Source organism: Epinephelus lanceolatus, chromosome 20, assembly GCF_041903045.1.
Source record: "Epinephelus lanceolatus isolate andai-2023 chromosome 20, ASM4190304v1, whole genome shotgun sequence".
Lineage (NCBI taxonomy): Eukaryota > Metazoa > Chordata > Actinopteri > Perciformes > Serranidae > Epinephelus > Epinephelus lanceolatus.
The window spans coordinates 1,435,600-1,456,524 of NC_135753.1; the positions used below are offsets into that span (position 1 = coordinate 1,435,600).

Genomic DNA, 20,925 nt, shown 5'->3' on the forward strand with positions numbered 1-20,925 from the left:
GAGCTGAGAGAATTGAAAGGTTTTAAAACTGATCCCGAGTTGGCCCTTTTCCTAATCGACAGGTATGTAATTTTTGTTTTTATTTAGAGAATATACAGCAACTTGTTAGATGTTGTTTCATTTCAATATATGACAACATGGAAGTTAAAAGCAAGCTAAATGTAGCTGATGTGAACCGCTTTTGTCTAGTACAACAAACGCCACAAAATTATCTGTGACTGTGACCATGAACACAAATATACAGCAGGCAGTTGTCCTCAGTTTATAAGAAATTCAGAGCTACACCACAACATTTATCAACAGGTCTTAGGCCTACTTTACTACTAACTTGTGTGTTATATGTTACTTGTTAACGTTATCATGTTAGCATGTTTCCACTAATTACTTGGACTGACCTGACGTTAGTAATGTTAGCTTTGCCAGTGAAGGCTGCAGGTAACAGCTTTGCTGTGTTAGGATTAGATCAGAACAGAAACACGACAGGAGAATTTACTGAGTAATTTTGCTGTTTCCACTAATTACTTGGACTGACCTGACGTTAGTAACGTTAGCTTTGCAAGCGAAGGCTGCAGGTAACAGCTTTGCTGTGTTGTCTCACTCTCCAAAACAAATGCATGCGGTAATTCCCCGTTGCAATCGAGATTTTATGAATGAAGCCGAATGCCGGCTGCAGTCGGAATTTTACGAAACCAGGCTGTGGGTGTCATACCGCTTCGACCAAAGGGTGCGCTATAATTAACGAAAACGTAAAGTTCCACACACCTAAAATTTAAATTACAAAGGTTTTTTTTCCATCAACATGCAAGCCATCTGTGACTATAAAGGAAAGTTTTTAGACATTTTTGTGGGCTACCCAGGGTCAGTTCATGACACCCAGATCATGAAGAACAGCACATTTTATAAGAAACAACAGTACCCACCCACGGGATACATCATACTTGGAGATGGAGGCTATCCATGTTTGGACAATCCTATTACCCTAATAACGCCTTACAAAGAGCCTGTTAGGGGACCCACACCATCCCGCTTCAATTAGCACCATTCCCGGGGCCGCAGCATAATCGAAAGGGCTTTCGGTGTGATGAAGACACGATGGAGGTCTATCCTTTTCAAGGCCTTGGAGGTTAAGCCCAGTTTTTCACCTGTGGTCATTGCTACCTGTGCCTTTCTGCACAATGTGTGTTTGGACAATGGGGACATGCTTGAGCCAGACAACGATGTTGCACAGGAAATCTTTGACCCACAACCACCCCGTGATGCCCTAGGAGCAAATGAAACCTCGGGAAATGCTACTAGGGACAGACTGGCTGCTTCAATCACAGGCCAAGTGCAGGGCCCATAGTAACGGCTGTCTGTGATCCTGATATTGATGTATATATTTTGTATATAGTTTGTACTGTGCCTTTTTTAAAACATGTTTTGTTAATACTGTCATATTTTGTTTTTCACTTTTGTCTAATAAATCTTTTTCTTAAAATGTATCATGACTGTGGTTTTTATCTTCTATATCATGCTTATGTTTCAACTACCTATGTGGGAAAATATAACGTTATAAATTACATAAAGTATACTCACAATCTGAACTATTTACTTTTTTATTAAATAGTTTACAAAAATAATTTGTCATGAACAATACAAAAACAGTTTGTCAGGAACAATACAAAAACAATGAGGTAGTGCAAAACAGCGGAGAACAGCAGCTAAATACAAAAATTTTACAAAAATAGTTTGTCAGGAACAATAAAAAAAGAATGAGGTAGTGCAGAACAGCAGCTAAATTGAGAAATTACATTTTGTCGACCATCTTTTCAAAGAGGCAGAGGAAGCGCTCAGTCTTCGCCTCGCTCTCCTTGTTGCGCTTCTGCTCCCTCTCACTCTCATTCTTTAAAAAATCTACTACAGGATTGTTTTTCTTTTTCTTTTTCTTTGGCGAAGGGGTTGGGGGACTGGCGGAGGTAGTGGTTGGGGGACCAGCATCAGAGGTGGACAGACCATCAGCAGCGGTAGTTGTTGCGGTGGAGGGACCACCAACAATCTCCTGATAAAAATAATCAGGTGACATGGACATGAGTCACATACAGACAAAAAAACATGAAATGTGATTGTTGCTAGTATTCAAAAATTACCTCTAATATAGCTGTAGGGTCCCCTTCTGCAGTGAAGGACGCCACCACCAGAGGAGGGTCGATTGACGGCCTCCCACCCAGAACCTCATGCATTTCCTGGAAATACTTCCAGGTGGACTCTCCTCCGTCTGTACCCGACCCAGTTTTGGGATTCTTCAGATCCTGACACACACACACACACACACACACACACACACAACACACTTACTTACAAATACTGACAGGAACAGAGAAATCAAACAGCTCGCACACCGCAGGGCTCCAATGCTCAGTCGAAATTTATTCAGGTAAGTAACGTTTCGAGCGTCAGGCTCTTCATCAGACGTTTTTTTTAGACAAAGGGTGCCGCCATCTTAAATACACACATGACGTGGTCACATGATGCAATGATACGTTACAGGCCCAGAGAAAAAGGAGGAAAAACAATGACCTCTTGTTAGAGATGTCCGACATTGTATAGATAACACATAGAAAAATCAACATGCAAAAAACAGACATGAAAAAAAATAGAAGACAAGATGATAAGTACATGTGCCAGCGTGCACACACACACACACACACACACACACACACACACACAACCAACCCCTGTCTGTGAATGCACAATAGAACATACACAAATCAGCAGACCCACACATACACAGCAATAGTGTACGGACACCAGTGCTGTACACTAGAGATACATCACATCACATCACAAACACAAGCTTGGAGCATCAGTGTGAATATATGCAAAACACCACATACAAGGATGCCGCTGGAAAAATATTTAAAGATAACTCTCTTAAAAAGGCACATCAGAGTCAGGCTATTCTATTTTTTTCTATTTCTTTCTATTTTTTTGCATGTTGATTTTTCTATGTGTTATCTATACTATGTCGGACATCTCTGACAGGAGGTCATTGTTTTCCCTCCTTTTTCTCTGGGCCTGTAACGTATCATTGCATCATGTGACCACGTCATGTGTGTGTATTTTTGCATCGTTTTCGGCTCAGCACCTGCCCTTCTTCCGGTTTGGATGTGTGTGTGTTTTTCTTTGTTTGAAATACTGACAGGAACAAATAATACATTATAAGGATACAGTACAGGCCAAAAGTTTGGACACACCTTCTCATTCAATGCGTTTTCTTTATTTTCATGATTATTTACATTGTAGATTCTCACTGAAGGCATCAAAACTATGAATGAACACATGTGGAGTTATGTACTTAACAAAAAAAGGTGAAATAACTGAAAACATGTTTTATATTCTAGTTTCTTCAAAATAGCCACCCTTTGCTCTGATTACTGCTTTGCACACTCTTGGCATTCTCTCGATGAGCTTCAAGAGGTAGTCACCTGAAATGGTTTTCCAACAGTCTTGAAGGAGTTCCCAGAGGTGTTTAGCACTTGTTGGCCCCTTTGCCTTCACTCTGCGGTCCAGCTCACCCCAAACCATCTCGATTGGGTTCAGGTCCGGTGACTGTGGAGGCCAGGTCATCTGCCGCAGCACTCCATCACTCTCCTTCTTGGTCAAATAGCCCTTACACAGCCTGGAGGTGTGTTTGGGGTCATTGTCCTGTTGAAAAATAAATGATCGTCCAACTCAACGCAAACCGGATGGGATGGCATGTCGCTGCAGGATGCTGTGGTAGCCATGCTGGTTCAGTGTGCCTTCAATTTTGAATAAATCCCCAACAGTGTCACCAGCAAAACACCCCCACACCATCACACCTCCTCCTCCATGCTTCACAGTGGGAACCAGGCATGTGGAATCCATCCGTTCACCTTTTCTGCGTCTCACAAAGACACGGCGGTTGGAACCAGAGATCTCAAATTTGGACCCATCAGACCAAAGCACAGATTTCCACTGGTCTAATGTCCATTCCTTGTGTTTCTTGGCCCAAACAAATCTCTTCTGCTTGTTGCCTCTCCTTAGCAGTGGTTTCCTAGCAGCTATTTGACCATGAAGGCCTGATTGGCGCAGTCTCCTCTTAACAGTTGTTCTAGAGATGGGTCTGCTGCTAGAACTCTGTGTGGCATTCATCTGGTCTCTGATCTGAGCTGCTGTTAACTTGCCATTTCTGAGGCTGGTGACTCGGATGAACTTATCCTCAGAAGCAGAGGTGACTCTTGGTCTTCCTTTCCTGGGTCGGTCCTCATGTGTGCCAGTTTCCTTGTAGCGCTTGATGGTTTTTGCGACTCCACTTGGGGACACATTTAAAGTTTTTGCAATTTTCCGGACTGACTGACCTTCATTTCTTAAAGTAATGATGGCCACTCGTTTTTCTTTAGTTAGCTGATTGGTTCTTGCCATAATATGAATTTTAACAGTTGTCCAATAGGGCTGTCAGCTGTGTATTAACCTGACTTCTGCACAACACAACTGATGGTCCCAACCCCATTGATAAAGCAAGAAATTCCACTAATTAACCCTGATAAGGCACACCTGTGAAGTGGAAACCATTTCAGGTGACTACCTCTTGAAGCTCATGGAGAGAATGCCAAGAGTGTGCAAAGCAGTAATCAGAGCAAAGGGTGGCTATTTTGAAGAAACTAGAATATAAAACATGCTTTCAGTTATTTCACCTTTTTTTGTTAAGTACATAACTCCACATGTGTTCATTCATAGTTTTGATGCCTTCAGTGAGAATCTACAATGTAAATAGTCATGAAAATAAAGAAAACGCATTGAATGAGAAGGTGTGTCCAAACTTTTGGCCTGTACTGTATATTGATAAAACTTAACAACATTACCACTGAGAAAAAATATATTTCGTAACGTTAACTGAACAACAGCTAACGTTATGGCTTGTGTGCACCGCGACGGCTAATATTAACGTTACTGACTATCGATTGTTAGTGAAAAAATGTGTTCGTGTTTACGTTACAAAGAGGTCTAAAATCCATAAAATGAAAGTTAACTAAGATATTACAATGCTCACGATAATTTCATAATTTTTAAACTCATATTTGCAAGGAAAATACTCACAGTTATAACTCCTCTTTTTACCGCTTTCCGCCGCCATCTTGCTTTGAATGAATCGTACGGACTCAGCTGATTTTGGCTGGGCTTGGCCGATGATGCGCAAGGGATTCTGGGATAGCACTCACCGCCAAATGTGGTGCTGGAAAATCTCATAAGTAAGGGACATACAGCCCTTAATCTTCACCCTTAACTCAACACACAGAGAATCGGGACAGCACTAGCACTTAGCAGGAGCACGGATTTTTTATAACTGAGGGTTAAGATTGAGGGTTAAGATAGGAATTGGGATTGATGTTTAAGTTAAGTTTAATTTTGATAGTCATGAATTTTGATAGATATTTAACTTTTTATATACCATTTTGCAAGTATAATAAAAATAAAGCTTATTTTAACACACTTTAATACAACAGTAGTTATCATTGTTCATACTATGACGAGACACAGACCAGTAACTATAAACCTGTGATCTCCAAACTAGAAAAAAGGTAAACTATAGAGAGTTTGTATCTACAATACACACAGACATATTAACACAGAGATATTTCAACATGCACTTTTCTGTTTTTTAGAGATGACAGTGTCTGGATGTCTGTTTTCTACAGACAGCCCAACACAGGTGCAAATGAAGACAGCTTGGCAAACATAGGATCCCCATTGGACCATACACCCCTCCTTCTCATAGAAAACAGGAAAAACTACATGTATTGATGAAAACAAATCAGCCTACAGTCCTTGTCTGTATACTCGACACATAAGGATTAAACAGATATTGATTTTTAGACAGCAAACACATATCACCCTGAATTTTTCCTTTAACCACTTTCTGTCATGTGCCATTATAGTTCTGTCAAAGTTGTTGTGCACAGCCAAACTGAGTATGTGTCACTTCCTGGGAATGTGCTTATCCCTCTCCCTGCTGTGTGTATCTGTCTGTTGTTTCAGGTGCTGTGTAATGGCCCAGGGACCTGCATTCCCCTGTGTGTGGCAGGACTGCTGCTTGGAATTCTGGGAATGAAGAAAGTCCTGATAGTTTACGTCGAAAGCATTTGCCGGGTGCAGACACTGTCACTCACTGGAAAGATCCTGTACCCAATATCAGACTATTTCTTTGTGCAGTGGCCCTGTCTGAGAGACAAATACCCCAAATCCATTTTCCTTGGAAGAATAGTGTGAAAATACAAATGTCGGATTAAAATATGTAATGTTTGTTGTAATGGTCATGAACACATGCTGGTTCTTTTATTTTTGAGTAATATGATGTTGATATAATTTAATAATTCTGTAGGTGTGAAATTTTATAGAGTGCAAGGTGTAACACCACAGTACACTTGATGTAACAGAAAACATAAGCTTCCATATATATAAAAAAAAAATAACCTCATATAATATCTTAAGAAAGGACCAAAATATAATTTTTTATCTCTTAACTGAGGAGCTTCTTTCTGCTGTTGGTTGAATAAGAATTAATGGAATAGTTGCTTTGTTTTTCAGTCTGACAGAGCAGGCTTTTATTTTGATCAGTAGCCCATGGCTGTCTATCAGCTTATGTTTCACTCTCACTTTACATGCAGAAATGCAACTCTGTGTCTGATATTATGGAATGCTATTTGTGCAAATAATGTCATAGAAATTGTGTGGTAAGATAACATAAAAATGTGTGTTAACACATAAAGATGGTGTGTAAAGATGATGAGGGTGCTGAGCTGGTGGCAGAAAGGGACAATAGTGGTGTCAGTGTGAGTGCCAAATAAAATATAAAAAAAATTATAATGTTTATATTTCTTAACTCCTTGCAATGAGTCATTCTTATATCTATGAGTTTGTGATCTACATGTGGTAGAAAAAAAGTTTTGTCTCCAGTTAATTAGAATCGCAATATTTAGGTTATAATCCCTGCTGTTCAATGCTCAGTGGAGGAGTGTGTGTTAGGTTTATATGAGCTGAATTATTTTAGTGGTGTAAGATAATCAACATCATTGTGAAAACTCATGTTTTTCAAGCATGTATTTGGCTTACTGTTCTTGATTAATAGTTGTGGAGACGTCCCTATATAACATAATTTAATGTGGAAGTACAACCTATCAACTTGCTAGCATGCTAGCTAGCTAATGCTGTCTGCTTATTAACACATTGATAACAAAGTATATTAATTTTCACTACTGCTCATTTGAAAAAAGCCAGAAAATGCGTTCTTTGTTTCTGTTAACTAATAGCCTATAATGTGTGTTTAGGTCGGTTCCCATCTACATTCAGGCAGGGAAAATGAAAGGCTAACATTGGGGTGGCAGTAGCTCAGTCCATAGGGATTTGGGTTGGGAACCGGAGGGTCGCCTGTGCAAGTCCCCGTCCAGACCAAAATTATGGAGCATGGACTGGTAGCTGGAGAGGTGCCAGTTCACCTCCTGGGCTCTGCCAAGGTGCCCCTGAGCAAGGCACCAAACTCCCCAACCGCTCAGAGCGGCCACTCTGACATCTCTCCATTTAGTGCATGTATAGGTCCAGTTTGTGCATGTGTTCGGACCTGTGTGTAATTGATAAACAGAGTGAAAAACTGAATTTACCCTCGGGGATTAATAAAGTATATAACATTAAATTAAAAATTATATACAGTACAGGCCAAAAGTTTGGACACACCTTCTCATTCAATGCGTTTTCTTTATTTTCATGACTATTTACATTGTAGATTCTCACTGAAGGCATCAAAACTATGAATGAACACATGTGGAGTTATGTACTTAACAAAAAAAGGTGAAATAACTGAAAACATGTTTTATATTCTAGTTTCTTCAAAATAGCCACCCTTTGCTCTGATTACTGCTTTGCACACTCTTGGCATTCTCTCGATGAGCTTCAAGAGGTAGTCACCTGAAATGGTTTTCCAACAGTCTTGAAGGAGTTCCCAGAGGTGTTTAGCACTTGTTGGCCCCTTTGCCTTCACTCTGCGGTCCAGCTCACCCCAAACCATCTCGATTGGGTTCAGGTCCGGTGACTGTGGAGGCCAGGTCATCTGCCGCAGCACTCCATCACTCTCCTTCTTGGTCAAATAGCCCTTTCACAGCCTGGAGGTGTGTTTGGGGTCATTGTCCTGTTGAAAAATAAATGATCGTCCAACTCAACGCAAACCGGATGGGATGGCATGTCGCTGCAGGATGCTGTGGTAGCCATGCTGGTTCAGTGTGCCTTCAATTTTGAATAAATCCCCAACAGTGTCACCAGCAAAACACCCCCACACCATCACACCTCCTCCTCCATGCTTCACAGTGGGAACCAGGCATGTGGAATCCATCCGTTCACCTTTTCTGCGTCTCACAAAGACACGGCGGTTGGAACCAAAGATCTCAAATTTGGACTCATCAGACCAAAGCACAGATTTCCACTGGTCTAATGTCCATTCCTTGTGTTTCTTGGCCCAAACAAATCTCTTCTGCTTGTTGCCTCTCCTTAGCAGTGGTTTCCTAGCAGCTATTTGACCATGAAGGCCTGATTGGCGCAGTCTCCTCTTAACAGTTGTTCTAGAGATGGGTCTGCTGCTAGAACTCTGTGTGGCATTCATCTGGTCTCTGATCTGAGCTGCTGTTAACTTGCCATTTCTGAGGCTGGTGACTCGGATGAACTTATCCTCAGAAGCAGAGGTGACTCTTGGTCTTCCTTTCCTGGGTCGGTCCTCATGTGTGCCAGTTTCCTTGTAGCGCTTGATGGTTTTTGCGACTCCACTTGGGGACACATTTAAAGTTTTGGCAATTTTCCGGACTGACTGACCTTCATTTCTTAAAGTAATGATGGCCACTCGTTTTTCTTTAGTTAGCTGATTGGTTCTTGCCATAATATGAATTTTAACAGTTGTCCAATAGGGCTGTCGGCTGTGTATTAACCTGACTTCTGCACAACACAACTGATGGTCCCAACCCCATTGATAAAGCAAGAAATTCCACTAATTAACCCTGATAAGGCACACCTGTGAAGTGGAAACCATTTCAGGTGACTACCTCTTGAAGCTCATGGAGAGAATGCCAAGAGTGTGCAAAGCAGTAATCAGAGCAAAGGGTGGCTATTTTGAAGAAACTAGAATATAAAACATGTTTTCAATTATTTCACCTTTTTTTGTTAAGTACATAACTCCACATGTGTTCATTCATGGTTTTGATGCCTTCAGTGAGAATCTACAATGTAAATAGTCATGAAAATAAAGAAAACGCATTGAATGAGAAGGTGTGTCCAAACTTTTGGCCTGTATTGTGTGTGTATATATATATATATATATATATATATATATATATATATATATATTAGGGATGTAACAATATGGAAAATTTGATATCTCGATTATAGTGACCAAATTATCACGGTAAACGATAATATTGCGATATTTTTTAAGCGCTGTAAAATGTCCAAAAAATAGATACATTGAAATAACTTCACTAAATCTTGTAACTCTTATATTAAATCTTATATTAAAATGAAACTTTCACATTAAAGGGGCAAGGGATTGGCACAGCAACAGAAAATTTTATTTTAAATTAACAAAATATGTAAGCACATTACAAGAGCAAAGCTTATTTGTCTGGTGCATTTTAACAGTCAGCAAAATATGTAAACAATTTATATATTAATTATTTATTTATTAGCACGAGAGAAAAAATATATCTAAAACAAAACAATGCAAGAGTAGAACAAAAGACATACAATATATAGTATAGATATCACAAATGTGCAGGAGAAACCAGAAAAACCCTAAGGGCAATGGTCATCATTACACAGAATAATTCACACATTAGAAGTGTGCATGTGAGTCAGAGAATTACCTGTATGACAAAAGGAGTGCATGCTCTCAGTCAAAGGTTAACACGGCAGCGTTTTATGTTGTTTCCTTGAGCTTATGTCGAGAAAGCATAACTGGCCGTCTATATCGATTCTAGCTCGCCATACAATAACCATAATCACAGTGATTCAATCATAGTTGATCTCAATTAGCATTACGTTACGTCGGTTTATATTCTGTCGGCTCTGCTCAGTGTTTTCAGCTCTGTTTCGTTTTGAAATGCTTAACGTTAACAACATAGCTGCTAATACGGCTATTAGCTACTCAGCTAGCATTAGCTCCTAAGTGTCTTAAACGAAAACGGAAAACCTAGTCGCCGTTTAGGAGGACAGATACGGTTCAAATGTCCCGCATACGTCGAGAGTTACACATTATGACAATCTTAGTAAAACCGAAGTCCCTCACACAGTAACTGACGTGTGCATAGCATAACTTGCATTGGCTGTAAAGCTGTGGATGATGGTCACAGATGAGCAGCAGATTTGTAATGTTGCTACCCTTCGCAGCAACTTTCTTTCGGCATGTTCTGCACACAGGATAGTTGTCCTCCACCAGCTGTCCCTCAGCATTCTTCAGAAACCCAAAGTACGACCAGACCTCAGACTTTGTGCGTTTAGTTGGGGGGAAAATGTCCTGAGTGCCGCTTCCGCCATGTTTTCATTCTTTGTGTTTACACATGCTATACATTCACGCAGCACCTGCATCGCGAGACTTGAATGAGGCTGTTATTACATATCCTGATAATCCACCGTGATAATGCAATTAATTTAAACATAAACGGTCATTCTTACCATGTAAAAATTAACCGAAATTTACCGTAATATCGGTAATCGTTACATCCCTAATATATACACATATATATGAATATGTTCATACCCAGCAGTGGCAGTATGGGGGAGAAAAGTCAGTACAGTTCTCAGGGCCTCTGACTAAAAAAAATATTTAAACATTAAGATTACAAGATAAGATAACAGACGATAGAATAAGGTAACTAATACTAACAGTTGCTTTTTCTTTTCTTGTTTTTGGCAAAAAGTAAACATCCAGAGAGCCTCTGTATTGCCCCCTCCCCCTGTGTTTCCTTGAAATGGTTCGGTTCTGACCCTAAACCTGGCGTAAATGGTACTGGTTAGCAGCGTGGATTGAGGAGAGTCTCAGCTTCCAAAGCAAAAATCTGGGTACCAAAAAGGAAAAGAAACACGAGAGAGAAAAGAAAGGGCGACCGTATGTCACCCAGTTCTTCACAAAGAAAGGTGGGTCACCCTGAGTGGTGGAAATGAACCAATTTAGTCCATAATGAAATAGACTAGGAGTTTGCTCCCCTAACTGTTCATATCTTAACAGAAAATTCTGAGTCTTTACATTTTTTACTTTACATTAGGATACAAGGCTGTCTGAGACACTGGCTTCATTTAAGCCGCTCCAAAAAACGTACGTCTATGGGAAAGCATATCCTGACCTAGTCTGAGCTGTCTGTCTATTTTGATGCAATCTTACTGATTTTATTTCCTATTTATTATCTTGATTTAAGTTTGACCTTCCTTATTTTATCTTTTATTTGATGACATTTTATGACATGTTATTTGTTTTATTCTTCTTGTATTTTAATTGTGTTAAGTTAAATTGTACAGCACTTTGTAACTGTGTTTTGAAAGGTGCTATATAAATAAAGTTTATCATTATTATTATTATTATTATTTTGCTCCTATTAAAGCCGTTATTTAATCATTACAGCCAAACTTTAATCAGGCGCTTTTTATTAAATCTGCCCCTTTTTATTAAAGCTGCCCCTGTCCCTGCATGGCACCAGGCCAAAGTACAGATGCAGCTTCATCTTCAGCAGCCCTACCTCCCCATATAACCCCCCTACCCAGAGGCGGTCCTGGCTAGTTTTACGCCCTGGGCAAACCATCCCTCTGACATGCCACATACCTGTGTGCCACCACGGCTCGGTTGTCCAGGTACTACTGGGCATTCATGACACCAACTAAAAAGGAAATTACTGGACCTGGAGTTGGACTTCTCTGTTGCCAGTAAGTGCTGCAGAGCACTATGAGCCTCCGCCGTATTCCTGTCTGTGACCCCCGTTCAACCCACAACCGCCAGGATTCGCCTTTCCTTTCTGCTGCTGGTTGAAACATGATAATGGGGCGCCCCAGCGCCCACTCCACTAACTTGACGTGGAAATGAGCGGTAGTCTAGAAAACTGGTGAGTTTTGGGGGTTTTTTTTGTTTTATTTTGGAGGGCGCTCGCCCACATTGCCCATAGCAAAAACCGTCCCTGCCCCTACCAATGAACCAGTATTCTATCAAATGACATGTCAGCTGATGGTAACTCAAGTTTGAGTGATTGAAATACCACAGACTAAAAGTAATTACTTATAAGAGTTCTAGAGGGTTCTAGAGATGTGGTTGCAGTATTTGCACAGAATTCATGTGGCCTGTGGTGGTGGACCCTACTGTCATATCTTTTCATGTGGCCCACAATCCCTTGTGGCACCCCTGGTGCCTTGAGTGGCATGGTAGTGTTATACTGTAAAGGACAAAAGGGAGAATTGTAAAACAATAAAAATAAATGTATTGTAATACTTTTAGTTATATCATGTTTTGTATTATTGTCATTCTCTTCACTGATGAAGTTCCTGTTGTTCCCTATGACATTTGTTCTGTGCCAAAATATATATGATGAACACTGATGGATCCCTGTGTTCAGTCTTGAACTTCTCATCCAGGAAGACAGTCTTTGAGGTGTTAAGGGATTGGGGCAGATCCAGTCTGACTGTATTGTTAACGTATTGCCTGTTCAGGGTTTCCTGAGTCCTGTTCACCTTTGATGTCAATCAGACCTCTTGATCAGCCCAGCCCACAACCTACTGTTTTAGGCTAGCCTTGATGTAAGAGAATTAAAGGGATAGTGCACCCAAAAATGAAAAATTCAGCCATCATCTACTCACCCATATGCTGACGGAGGCTCAGGTGAAGTTTTAGAGTCCTCACATCCCTTGCGGAGATTGTGGCGGGAGCGGCTAGCACACCTAATGGCTGACGGCGCCCTAGACTAACATCCAAGAACACAAAATTGAAACCACAAAATATCTCCATCATGCTCATCCGTAGTGATCCAAGTGTCCTGACGCCCCAAAATAAAAAGTTGTTTCGAAAAACGTCATATGAACTCTGTTTTTAGCCTCATTGTAGCCTGTAGCTCTGACTGCTTTTCTGTGCTCCGCGCTCACGTGTGCGCGCTCAGGGTGATCGGTGATGCACGGTCTCTGAAGAGCAGCAGTCTCGTCAGTACTGCTGTCCAGATTCTCAAGTGCAGGCATCGCCAATTCCCAGTCTGAGCAGCTAAGACTTTCCTCATCCGTTGGCATTGCTTTGCATTTGAAACAACTACACCACCAGGTTTCCAGTGCTCGACTCTGGTATTCTGCGGCTGGCTGAGGGTTAGGCTCATGAGCTGCAGCGGCTGCTTCATCCAGTAGCCTGAGTTCCGCGTCCGTATACTCGGGCTCAAACAAATACAGCCCAACAAAGAAATGGTGTTCCTCCTCAATTTCAGAGTCTTCAGACATGTTGGGCTGTCCTTTGCTAAATGACCGTAGTGCAAATTATCTTTTAGCTACTGTGGTTACCGTTGTCTCCCCCTGCGGTGCACGTGTCACGTGATGTAAACACGGGTAAGCAAAGCTCATGCTTTCGCTGGTCTCGCGCAAGCACACACACGTGAGCGCAGAGCACAGAAAAGCAGTCAGCGCTACAGGCTACAGTGAGGCTAAAAACAGAGTTCATATGACGTTTTTCGAAACAATTTTTTATGTTGGGGCTTCAGGACACTTGGATCACTACGGATGGGCATGTTGGAGATATTTTGTGGTTTCAATTTTGTGTTCTTGGACGTTAGTCTGGGGCACCGTCAGACATTAGGTGTGCTAGCCGCTCCCCCCACCAATCTCCGCAAGGGATATGAGGACTCTTAAACTTCACCTGAGCTTCCGTCGGCATATGGGTGAGTAGATAATGGCTGAATTTTCATTTTTGGGTGCACTATCCCTTTAAACCTTGTCTTTGAATAATGATCTTGAGAGAGAATTCTATGGCTCACTGTGAACTTCTATCCCCACCATGCCGTAAATAAAAACTAATTTGAATCAGCCACAGAATGGCCCTGAAAGCATTTTTTTTCTTCCACACAAGTCATGGTGAAAGAGGACTGAAGTTACCCGATTAATTTATTTATACTCCAACATGCAGTCAGTTGTGGAAGTCAGTTAATTAATGCAATGCATTCACTTGAGGGATAAAATGCACTGTTTGTCTGAATTACTGTAAGGGGGTTTTTGTCTGACAAGTCTGAGAAAAATGTTCATATTTGTTTTTCTAAAGTAACGAGATTATTGTCTCATTTATTCAGCTCATTATTTTAAGAAAGGGAACCTGCAAAATTCTAATCTAATTCAGAAAAAAATCAAGGGGCTAAAAAATTCAGAAATAATAATCTCATAATTCAGAAAACAGAGCACAACCTTTTATCTATGAAAACTTTTCTCGGAATTCTGAAGCGTCTTGTAAATTCAAAAGAAAAAATTGGGGACGTTTTTTTCTCAAGGGAATGCATTACGCTTCCATAGTACTGTTAGGCCTATTCAAATCCAAAAACTGTAGCATGAGCCATCCATAAAGAGTTCCAGGAGAGGAAGTAGCCTAGATATATCGGCTGCTCTCAATGGCTGTTGTGGCTACGTCAATCATTTGGCGTTTTTTTTCCTCTTCCCCCTGCAATCTAAGCCTGGTCTGCAAATTCTCTAGCCTCTGGTCTTCCTCTCTGAGAAACCTCACGGAATAGGCTACTTACCTCCTGCTCTAAGTGTTCGAGGCAGCCGAATCCACTGCTGCTTATTAGGAGTTTTCCACAGCAGGCTCTGTGCTATACTGTAGCTGAGAATATACTAAGAAAATGACACATTTTAACAAGGGGCCAGCCTACGGATTATCTGCCGAAGTGAGAAGCAAAGTAAGTGTCCAAGTTTTGTCTTTACCTTTGTGTCTCCGATGGTAAACATCTTTAAAACACGTAAGCTAGCGTTTAAGAATCCTGTCTTCATAAACAGCCCGTTCATCTCGGAGAAAAGCAACACACCGAACTGTGGCCATTTCAACACAGTGGCTGGTTTAGTGTCCATTTGCCGTTAACAAAAGCTGCCGAAACTTCTTTTCAGCCCGGTGTTGCGTAAAACCGATAACGAGAGCGCGCAGCATACGGTAACTGATCTCCAGTTCTTTAAACGTTTAAGCTTACACTAACAAAGGTAACATAAAGAAACGTGGGCCAGATTTAACAGTTGTGATCTGAACGGAGTTGTTAAATATAGCCTACAACAAATTAAAGTGCAGCTCATAAACGTCGACGGAGATTGTCCAAACGTTGAGCACATCTGCCGACAACTAAACAGAGCACAAAGTGATGATTGGAGACTTTAGGCCCCCACCGCTTTTCCCCCAATACTGGGAAACAAACTTTGCTTCGTCTCTCTTTGTTCACAGATGGGATCACAGGAACACTCTGAGGTAGTCATGGAGTTAAAGCTGCTAACTTATTCGAATGCTATGATGCACAGTGTGTTTGCATAGTAAAGAATCCTCCATAAGATGAATAAGCTATATTGAATGTATTGTTAGTTTGGGAGGCGCTGGGCCCCAGCTGGGGCTGTGCGGCTTTCTCCTGGTTATATGACCTCTTTGGATTCACTCACTCACTCTGTTGTCTCTCTTTGGATATGTTGCACTCTTTAAGATTGCCACGTAGCAGTGGTTTAATATTAGGCACTTTCTGTAATTGTAATTGGAATGATAATGAAAGAAAAATATGTACCATTGTAACAGGAGGTTGCTCTTCAAAAATGTGTCAGTATTATTCGTTCAAAGAAATTAAAGGTGTATATCAGCGTTATTACAGACAGCTGCAGACTGTGGGACTGTATGAGATGTTAAAATAATGACATAATCAAAAGATCTCTACATTATAGTGATACAGCTCTGCCTAAAGAAGCTTATCTGAAGAGAACTAAAACAAAAGCACCACTAGACGTTTTCAATCATTAACCACAAACCACATGTAGCTACTTTTCATCACTGCTCACCACTCACTAAGCATACTGTCATTCTGGTATGTAATGTTTTTCATCACTTAAGCACCCATGGATTGCCACTAATTTCACCATCATATGAAACTTGTCCACTTAAAGCTCACTTGAGTCTGGTATTCCATTCCAACATCATATCTGCTTTCAATGGTAACAGTGAAGAACAGTTTGTGGTTGTATGTGTAGGTAGATTAGAAGAGTCTGTACTTCATAACATTGTTACAAATCTGCCAGGTGACTTCAAACAACAACTCCATACTAAGTCATTTTTGTTGCAATGTGCACATAATTAATAGAGGTGACTTTTCCAACATGGCGGCGGAGTGGAAGCCTCGCAGACTCCACTCCTTTTGTTGATGATCAAAACTTTCAGATCAAACTTTATAAACCATTAGAGTTCCCTTTCTGACCCGTCAGTTAGGGGGGAACATCTTTACTAAAGATTAAACAGAAAGATCCCAAGGCAAGTGCAATATCCGAGATGGATGAGATTAAGAAATCGCTGGACGCCCTTATGGGGAAAATCAATGTGATGCAGGATAAAACACTAGTGAATATGCTGAAAGAGGTGAAAGATCTGGTGAAGGAAGAGGTGAAGAGTCTGAAGAAACTGATCAAGGAAAAAGATGATAAGATTGCTGCCCTGGTGCGGAGAGTCGACAATTTGGAACAATATACACGCAAGGATAATGTGGTGATTGGTGGCTTGACAACCAGACACCGCTCTTACGCACGAGTTGCCAGCGGGGAGTCAGGGGGCGAGGATGCTCCGCTGACCGAGCTACAGACTCTCGAGGAACAGGTGATTCAATTTTTCCACAGTAAACAAATAGCCATTCAAAAGGAAAGTATATCAGCCTGTCACCTATTGCCAAAGAGAGCCTCAAACAGAGCAGGACAAACGGAGCCAAACATTATCATGCGGTTTGCAAATCGGAAACACAAGACGGATCTTCTGAGACAAGGAAACAAGCTGAAAGGCTCAAATGTCTATATGAATGAGCATCTAACGAGAAAGAACGCCGACATTGCCAGATGTGCGCGTTTATTGAGAAAACAGAAAAAAAATCAAATCAACGTGGACTAGAGACTGTAAGATATGGATACGTACGAATGGATCATCCCCCGAAGAGGAGAAATCCATTGTTATTCGGGAGATTGAAGAACTGGAAAAATTTCAATGAGACTGAATGGACAAATTGAAACAATCACAGTGAAAGTTTGTCGCTGTCTGTTCAGATTTCATTGCAGGAGTAGTATGGATGTTTTATGGGAAGTTTATGGGCAATAGAAATTTGTTTGGACTGTGCGTGTATTGGTTGGCCGACGCTGACTGGAGCTTTCTTCCGGGTGAGCTGGGGACTTGGAGTGGCTTGGAGCTGCAGGCCTGTTGCGAGTATCAACAAGGGAATGGACCTATGGACTTGCCGTGCTAGTTGCCCTAGACTGCTTTTTTTTTTTCCTCTCTTTCTTTCTTTTTTTCTTTCTTTTTTCTTCTTTTCCTGTTGCAAATGTTGGACTGCGGGGACATTGTGGAGGTACAAACGAGTGGAACTCTGGAAACGAGTGAGTTCATTGTCAGTGTTTTGGATATTTCATTTATTTATGATTTACTCTTATTTTTATACCAATGATGGACTATGAGAGTGACGATCAAGATGTAACGACTGGAGAAAATGATATGACCACTCTTCTAAATTCATATCTAGATTTTAATTATGAAACATTTGATTACTCTGGGAAAAGAACACATGACATGGACTGTGACTTTGACCCAGAAACACATTTTTTTCATACCATGCAAAACGAATGTAGGTATTATACTGAACAGCAATTCAGCGTAAAGGTTAAAATGATAGATGTGTTCTCAATTATACATATAAATAGCAGAAGCTTAATTAAAAATTTCTCAAAGGTATATGATTTTTTGGGGATGTTGAAAACCAAATTTAGTGCTGTAGCTGTTTCAGAAACTTGGTTGAGTGACGAAATAGTAAAAGATTATGAATTGCAGGGGTATCGCATGTTTTATGTTAATAGGAGAAGAAAAAGGGGTGGGGTCGTGGTCCTATATGTTGATGAGACCCTACAATGTAAGCAAGTGAAAAATATGTCTAAAGGTATAGATGACAAGTTGGAATTTATAACAGTAGAAATTGAGATGGAGAAAGCTAAAAACATAATCATAAGTTGTGTTTACAAAGCTCCTGTATGTGGAATAGAAATTCTTAAGGAACAAATGATTGACTTGTATGAAAAAATAATTAATAAGAGGACTGTATTTGTATGTGGGGACTTCAACATTGATTTATTAAACACACAGGGTCATATGGGTACAACAGACTTCATTAACACCATGTATACTGTTGGTCTATTCCCAAGGATCACTAAACCAAGTAGAATTACTAGTTCCAGTGCAACTCTAATTGACAATATTTATTCTAACATCATAGATGCAACTGTAGGGGGGTTGTTCATCCAAGACATAAGTGATCACTTACCAATTTTTACAACTTTTCACTGTAATCTAAGGGGAAATCCTGGGGAAAAAAAAGAAACAACACTTAGATTGAGAAATACAGAAACGGTGGAGTCATTAAAAATGGATCTGATGAGACAAACCTGGGAATCTGTTTATGTTGCTGATGTAAACGAGGCTTATAATTCATTTTTAAGTATATTTAAAGAGTGTTATGATAGAAATTGCCCCTTGAGAACACACAGTGATAGAAGTAAAAAGGAAAATAAGCCATGGATATCCAAAACCCTACAGAATGCAATTAAAAAGAAAAATATACTATACAGAGAATTTATAAGAAGTAGAACAGAAAAAGCTGAAAGAAGATATAAGCTATACAAAAATAGACTGACAAAGATAATTAGGATAAGTAAGGAGAATCACTATAGTAAATTAATGGAAGATAGTAGAAACAATATCAGAGAGATTTGGAAAGTAATTAACAGCTTAATTAGAAAGAACACTGGAAAAGCTGATTTTCCCCAATCCATCTTAAAGGGAGATATTCATATTTACACTAAGGAAAATACTGCAAACGAATTTAATAGTTTTTTCGTAAATGTAGGACTGAGTTTGGCAAGTGATATTGTACAACCAATTAACACGGATGAAGTAAGTAACCTGACAGAAATAAATGTAAATAGTATGTTTCTTACAGCCACTCATGAAACAGAAGTTATGGGGATTGTCAGTGCGTTTAAAAACAAACGGTCTACAAATAATAATGGTTTTGACATGGCCTTAATTAAGAACACTATAGAAGGTGTGGTTAAACCTCTGACCTACAGTACAGGCCAAAAGTTTGGACACACCTTCTCATTCAATGCGTTTTCTTTATTTTCATGACTATTTACATTGTAGATTCTCACTGAAGGCATCAAAACTATGAATGAACACATGTGGAGTTATGTACTTAACAAAAAAAGGTGAAATAACTGAAAACATGTTTTATATTCTAGTTTCTTCAAAATAGCCACCCTTTGCTCTGATTACTGCTTTGCACACTCTTGGCATTCTCTCCATGAGCTTCAAGAGGTAGTCACCTGAAATGGTTTCCACTTCACAGGTGTGCCTTATCAGGGTTAATTAGTGGAATTTTTTGCTTTATCAATGGGGTTGGGACCATCAGTTGTGTTGTGCAGAAGTCAGGTTAATACACAGCCGACAGCCCTATTGGACAACTGTTAAAATTCATATTATTGCAAGAACCAATCAGCTAACTAAAGAAAAACGAGTGGCCATCATTACTTTAAGAAATGAAGGTCAGTCAGTCCGGAAAATTGCCAAAACTTTAAATGTGTCCCCAAGTGGAGTCGCAAAAACCATCAAGCGCTACAAGGAAACTGGCACACATGAGGACCGACCCAGGAAAGGAAGACCAAGAGTCACCTCTGCTTCTGAGGATAAGTTCATCCGAGTCACCAGCCTCAGAAATGGCAAGTTAACAGCAGCTCAGATCAGAGACCAGATGAATGCCACACAGAGTTGTAGCAGCAGACCCATCTCTAGAACAACTGTTAAGAGGAGACTGCGCCAATCAGGCCTTCATGGTCAAATAGCTGCTAGGAAACCACTGCTAAGGAGAGGCAACAAGCAGAAGAGATTTGTTTGGGCCAAGAAACACAAGGAATGGACATTAGACCAGTGGAAATCTGTGCTTTGGTCTGATGAGTCCAAATTTGAGATCTTTGGTTCCAACCGCCGTGTCTTTGTGAGACGCAGAAAAGGTGAACGGATGGATTCCACATGCCTGGTTCCCACTGTGAAGCATGGAGGAGGAGGTGTGATGGTGTGGGGGTGTTTTGCTGGTGACACTGTTGGGGATTTATTCAAAATTGAAGGCACACTGAACCAGCATGGCTACCAAAGCATCCTGCAGCGACATGCCATCCCATCCGGTTTGCGTTTAGTTGGACGATCATTTATTTTTCAACAGGACAATGACCCCAAACACACCTCCAGGCTGTGAAAGGGCTATTTGACCAAGAAGGAGAGTGATGGAGTGCTGCGGCAGATGACCTGGCCTCCACAGTCACCGGACCTGAACCCAATCGAGATGGTTTGGGGTGAGCTGGACCGCAGAGTGAAGGCAAAGGGGCCAACAAGTGCTAAACACCTCTGGGAACTCCTTCAAGACTGTTGGAAAACCATTTCAGGTGACTACCTCTTGAAGCTCATGGAGAGAATGCCAAGAGTGTGCAAAGCAGTAATCAGAGCAAAGGGTGGCTATTTTGAAGAAACTAGAATATAAAACATGTTTTCAGTTATTTCACCTTTTTTTGTTAAGTACATAACTCCACATGTGTTCATTCATAGTTTTGATGCCTTCAGTGAGAATCTACAATGTAAAT

The 20,925-nt window shown here is 40.6% G+C and overlaps 3 protein-coding genes across 6 annotated transcripts in view; 2 read left to right on the forward strand and 1 right to left on the reverse strand.

The window, feature by feature from the left end:
* alg14 (ALG14 UDP-N-acetylglucosaminyltransferase subunit) overlaps nucleotides 1–6,861 on the forward strand; it is a 63,111-nt gene extending 56,250 nt beyond the window's left edge. For both annotated transcript variants that reach the window (XM_078162785.1, XM_078162783.1), the window contains one exon: nucleotides 6,037–6,861. In XM_078162785.1, the coding sequence (XP_078018911.1) occupies nucleotides 6,037–6,267 (231 nt within the window). In that variant the 3' untranslated portion in view covers nucleotides 6,268–6,861. The remainder of the gene's footprint in view (nucleotides 1–6,036) is intronic.
* On the reverse strand, nucleotides 1,563–15,374 carry LOC144458933 (uncharacterized). 2 transcript variants are annotated; one of them, XM_078162787.1, is made up of 3 exons: nucleotides 14,953–15,374; nucleotides 2,127–2,288; nucleotides 1,563–2,038 (listed from the first exon to the last, which is right to left on the reverse strand). In XM_078162787.1, exons 1-3 carry the CDS (start codon nucleotides 15,094–15,096, stop codon nucleotides 1,787–1,789), a joined length of 558 nt encoding a protein of 185 aa, XP_078018913.1. In that variant the 5' UTR covers nucleotides 15,097–15,374; the 3' UTR covers nucleotides 1,563–1,786. The 2 variants fall into 2 exon arrangements, with proteins under 2 accessions (XP_078018913.1, XP_078018912.1); XM_078162786.1 differs by lacking the exon at nucleotides 14,953–15,374 and adding an exon at nucleotides 5,098–5,403 and having other exon boundaries at nucleotides 1,564–2,038.
* Nucleotides 14,671–20,925, forward strand: part of cnn3a (calponin 3, acidic a) — a 39,993-nt gene continuing 33,738 nt past the window's right edge. The window contains exon 1 of one of the 2 annotated variants that reach the window (XM_033639106.2): nucleotides 14,671–14,927. In XM_033639106.2, coding sequence (XP_033494997.1) covers nucleotides 14,871–14,927 — 57 coding nt within the window. In that variant the 5' untranslated portion in view covers nucleotides 14,671–14,870. Of the gene's footprint in view, nucleotides 14,928–17,486; nucleotides 17,623–20,925 lie in introns of those variants that run through there. The other variant, XM_033639107.2, reaches the window with a different exon arrangement.

Bases quoted from the DNA above. Each gene is read 5' to 3' on its own strand.
- LOC144458933 (XM_078162786.1), bottom strand. From the start codon at position 5,247: ATGAGATTTTCCAGCACCACATTTGGCGGTGAGTGCTATCCCAGAATC. The intron at 2,289-5,097 runs GTGAGTATTTTC...TGTGTGTGTCAG, and splicing joins TAAAAAGAGGAGTTATAACT to GATCTGAAGAATCCCAAAAC. The intron at 2,039-2,126 runs GTAATTTTTGAA...TATTTTTATCAG, and splicing joins ACCCTACAGCTATATTAGAG to GAGATTGTTGGTGGTCCCTC.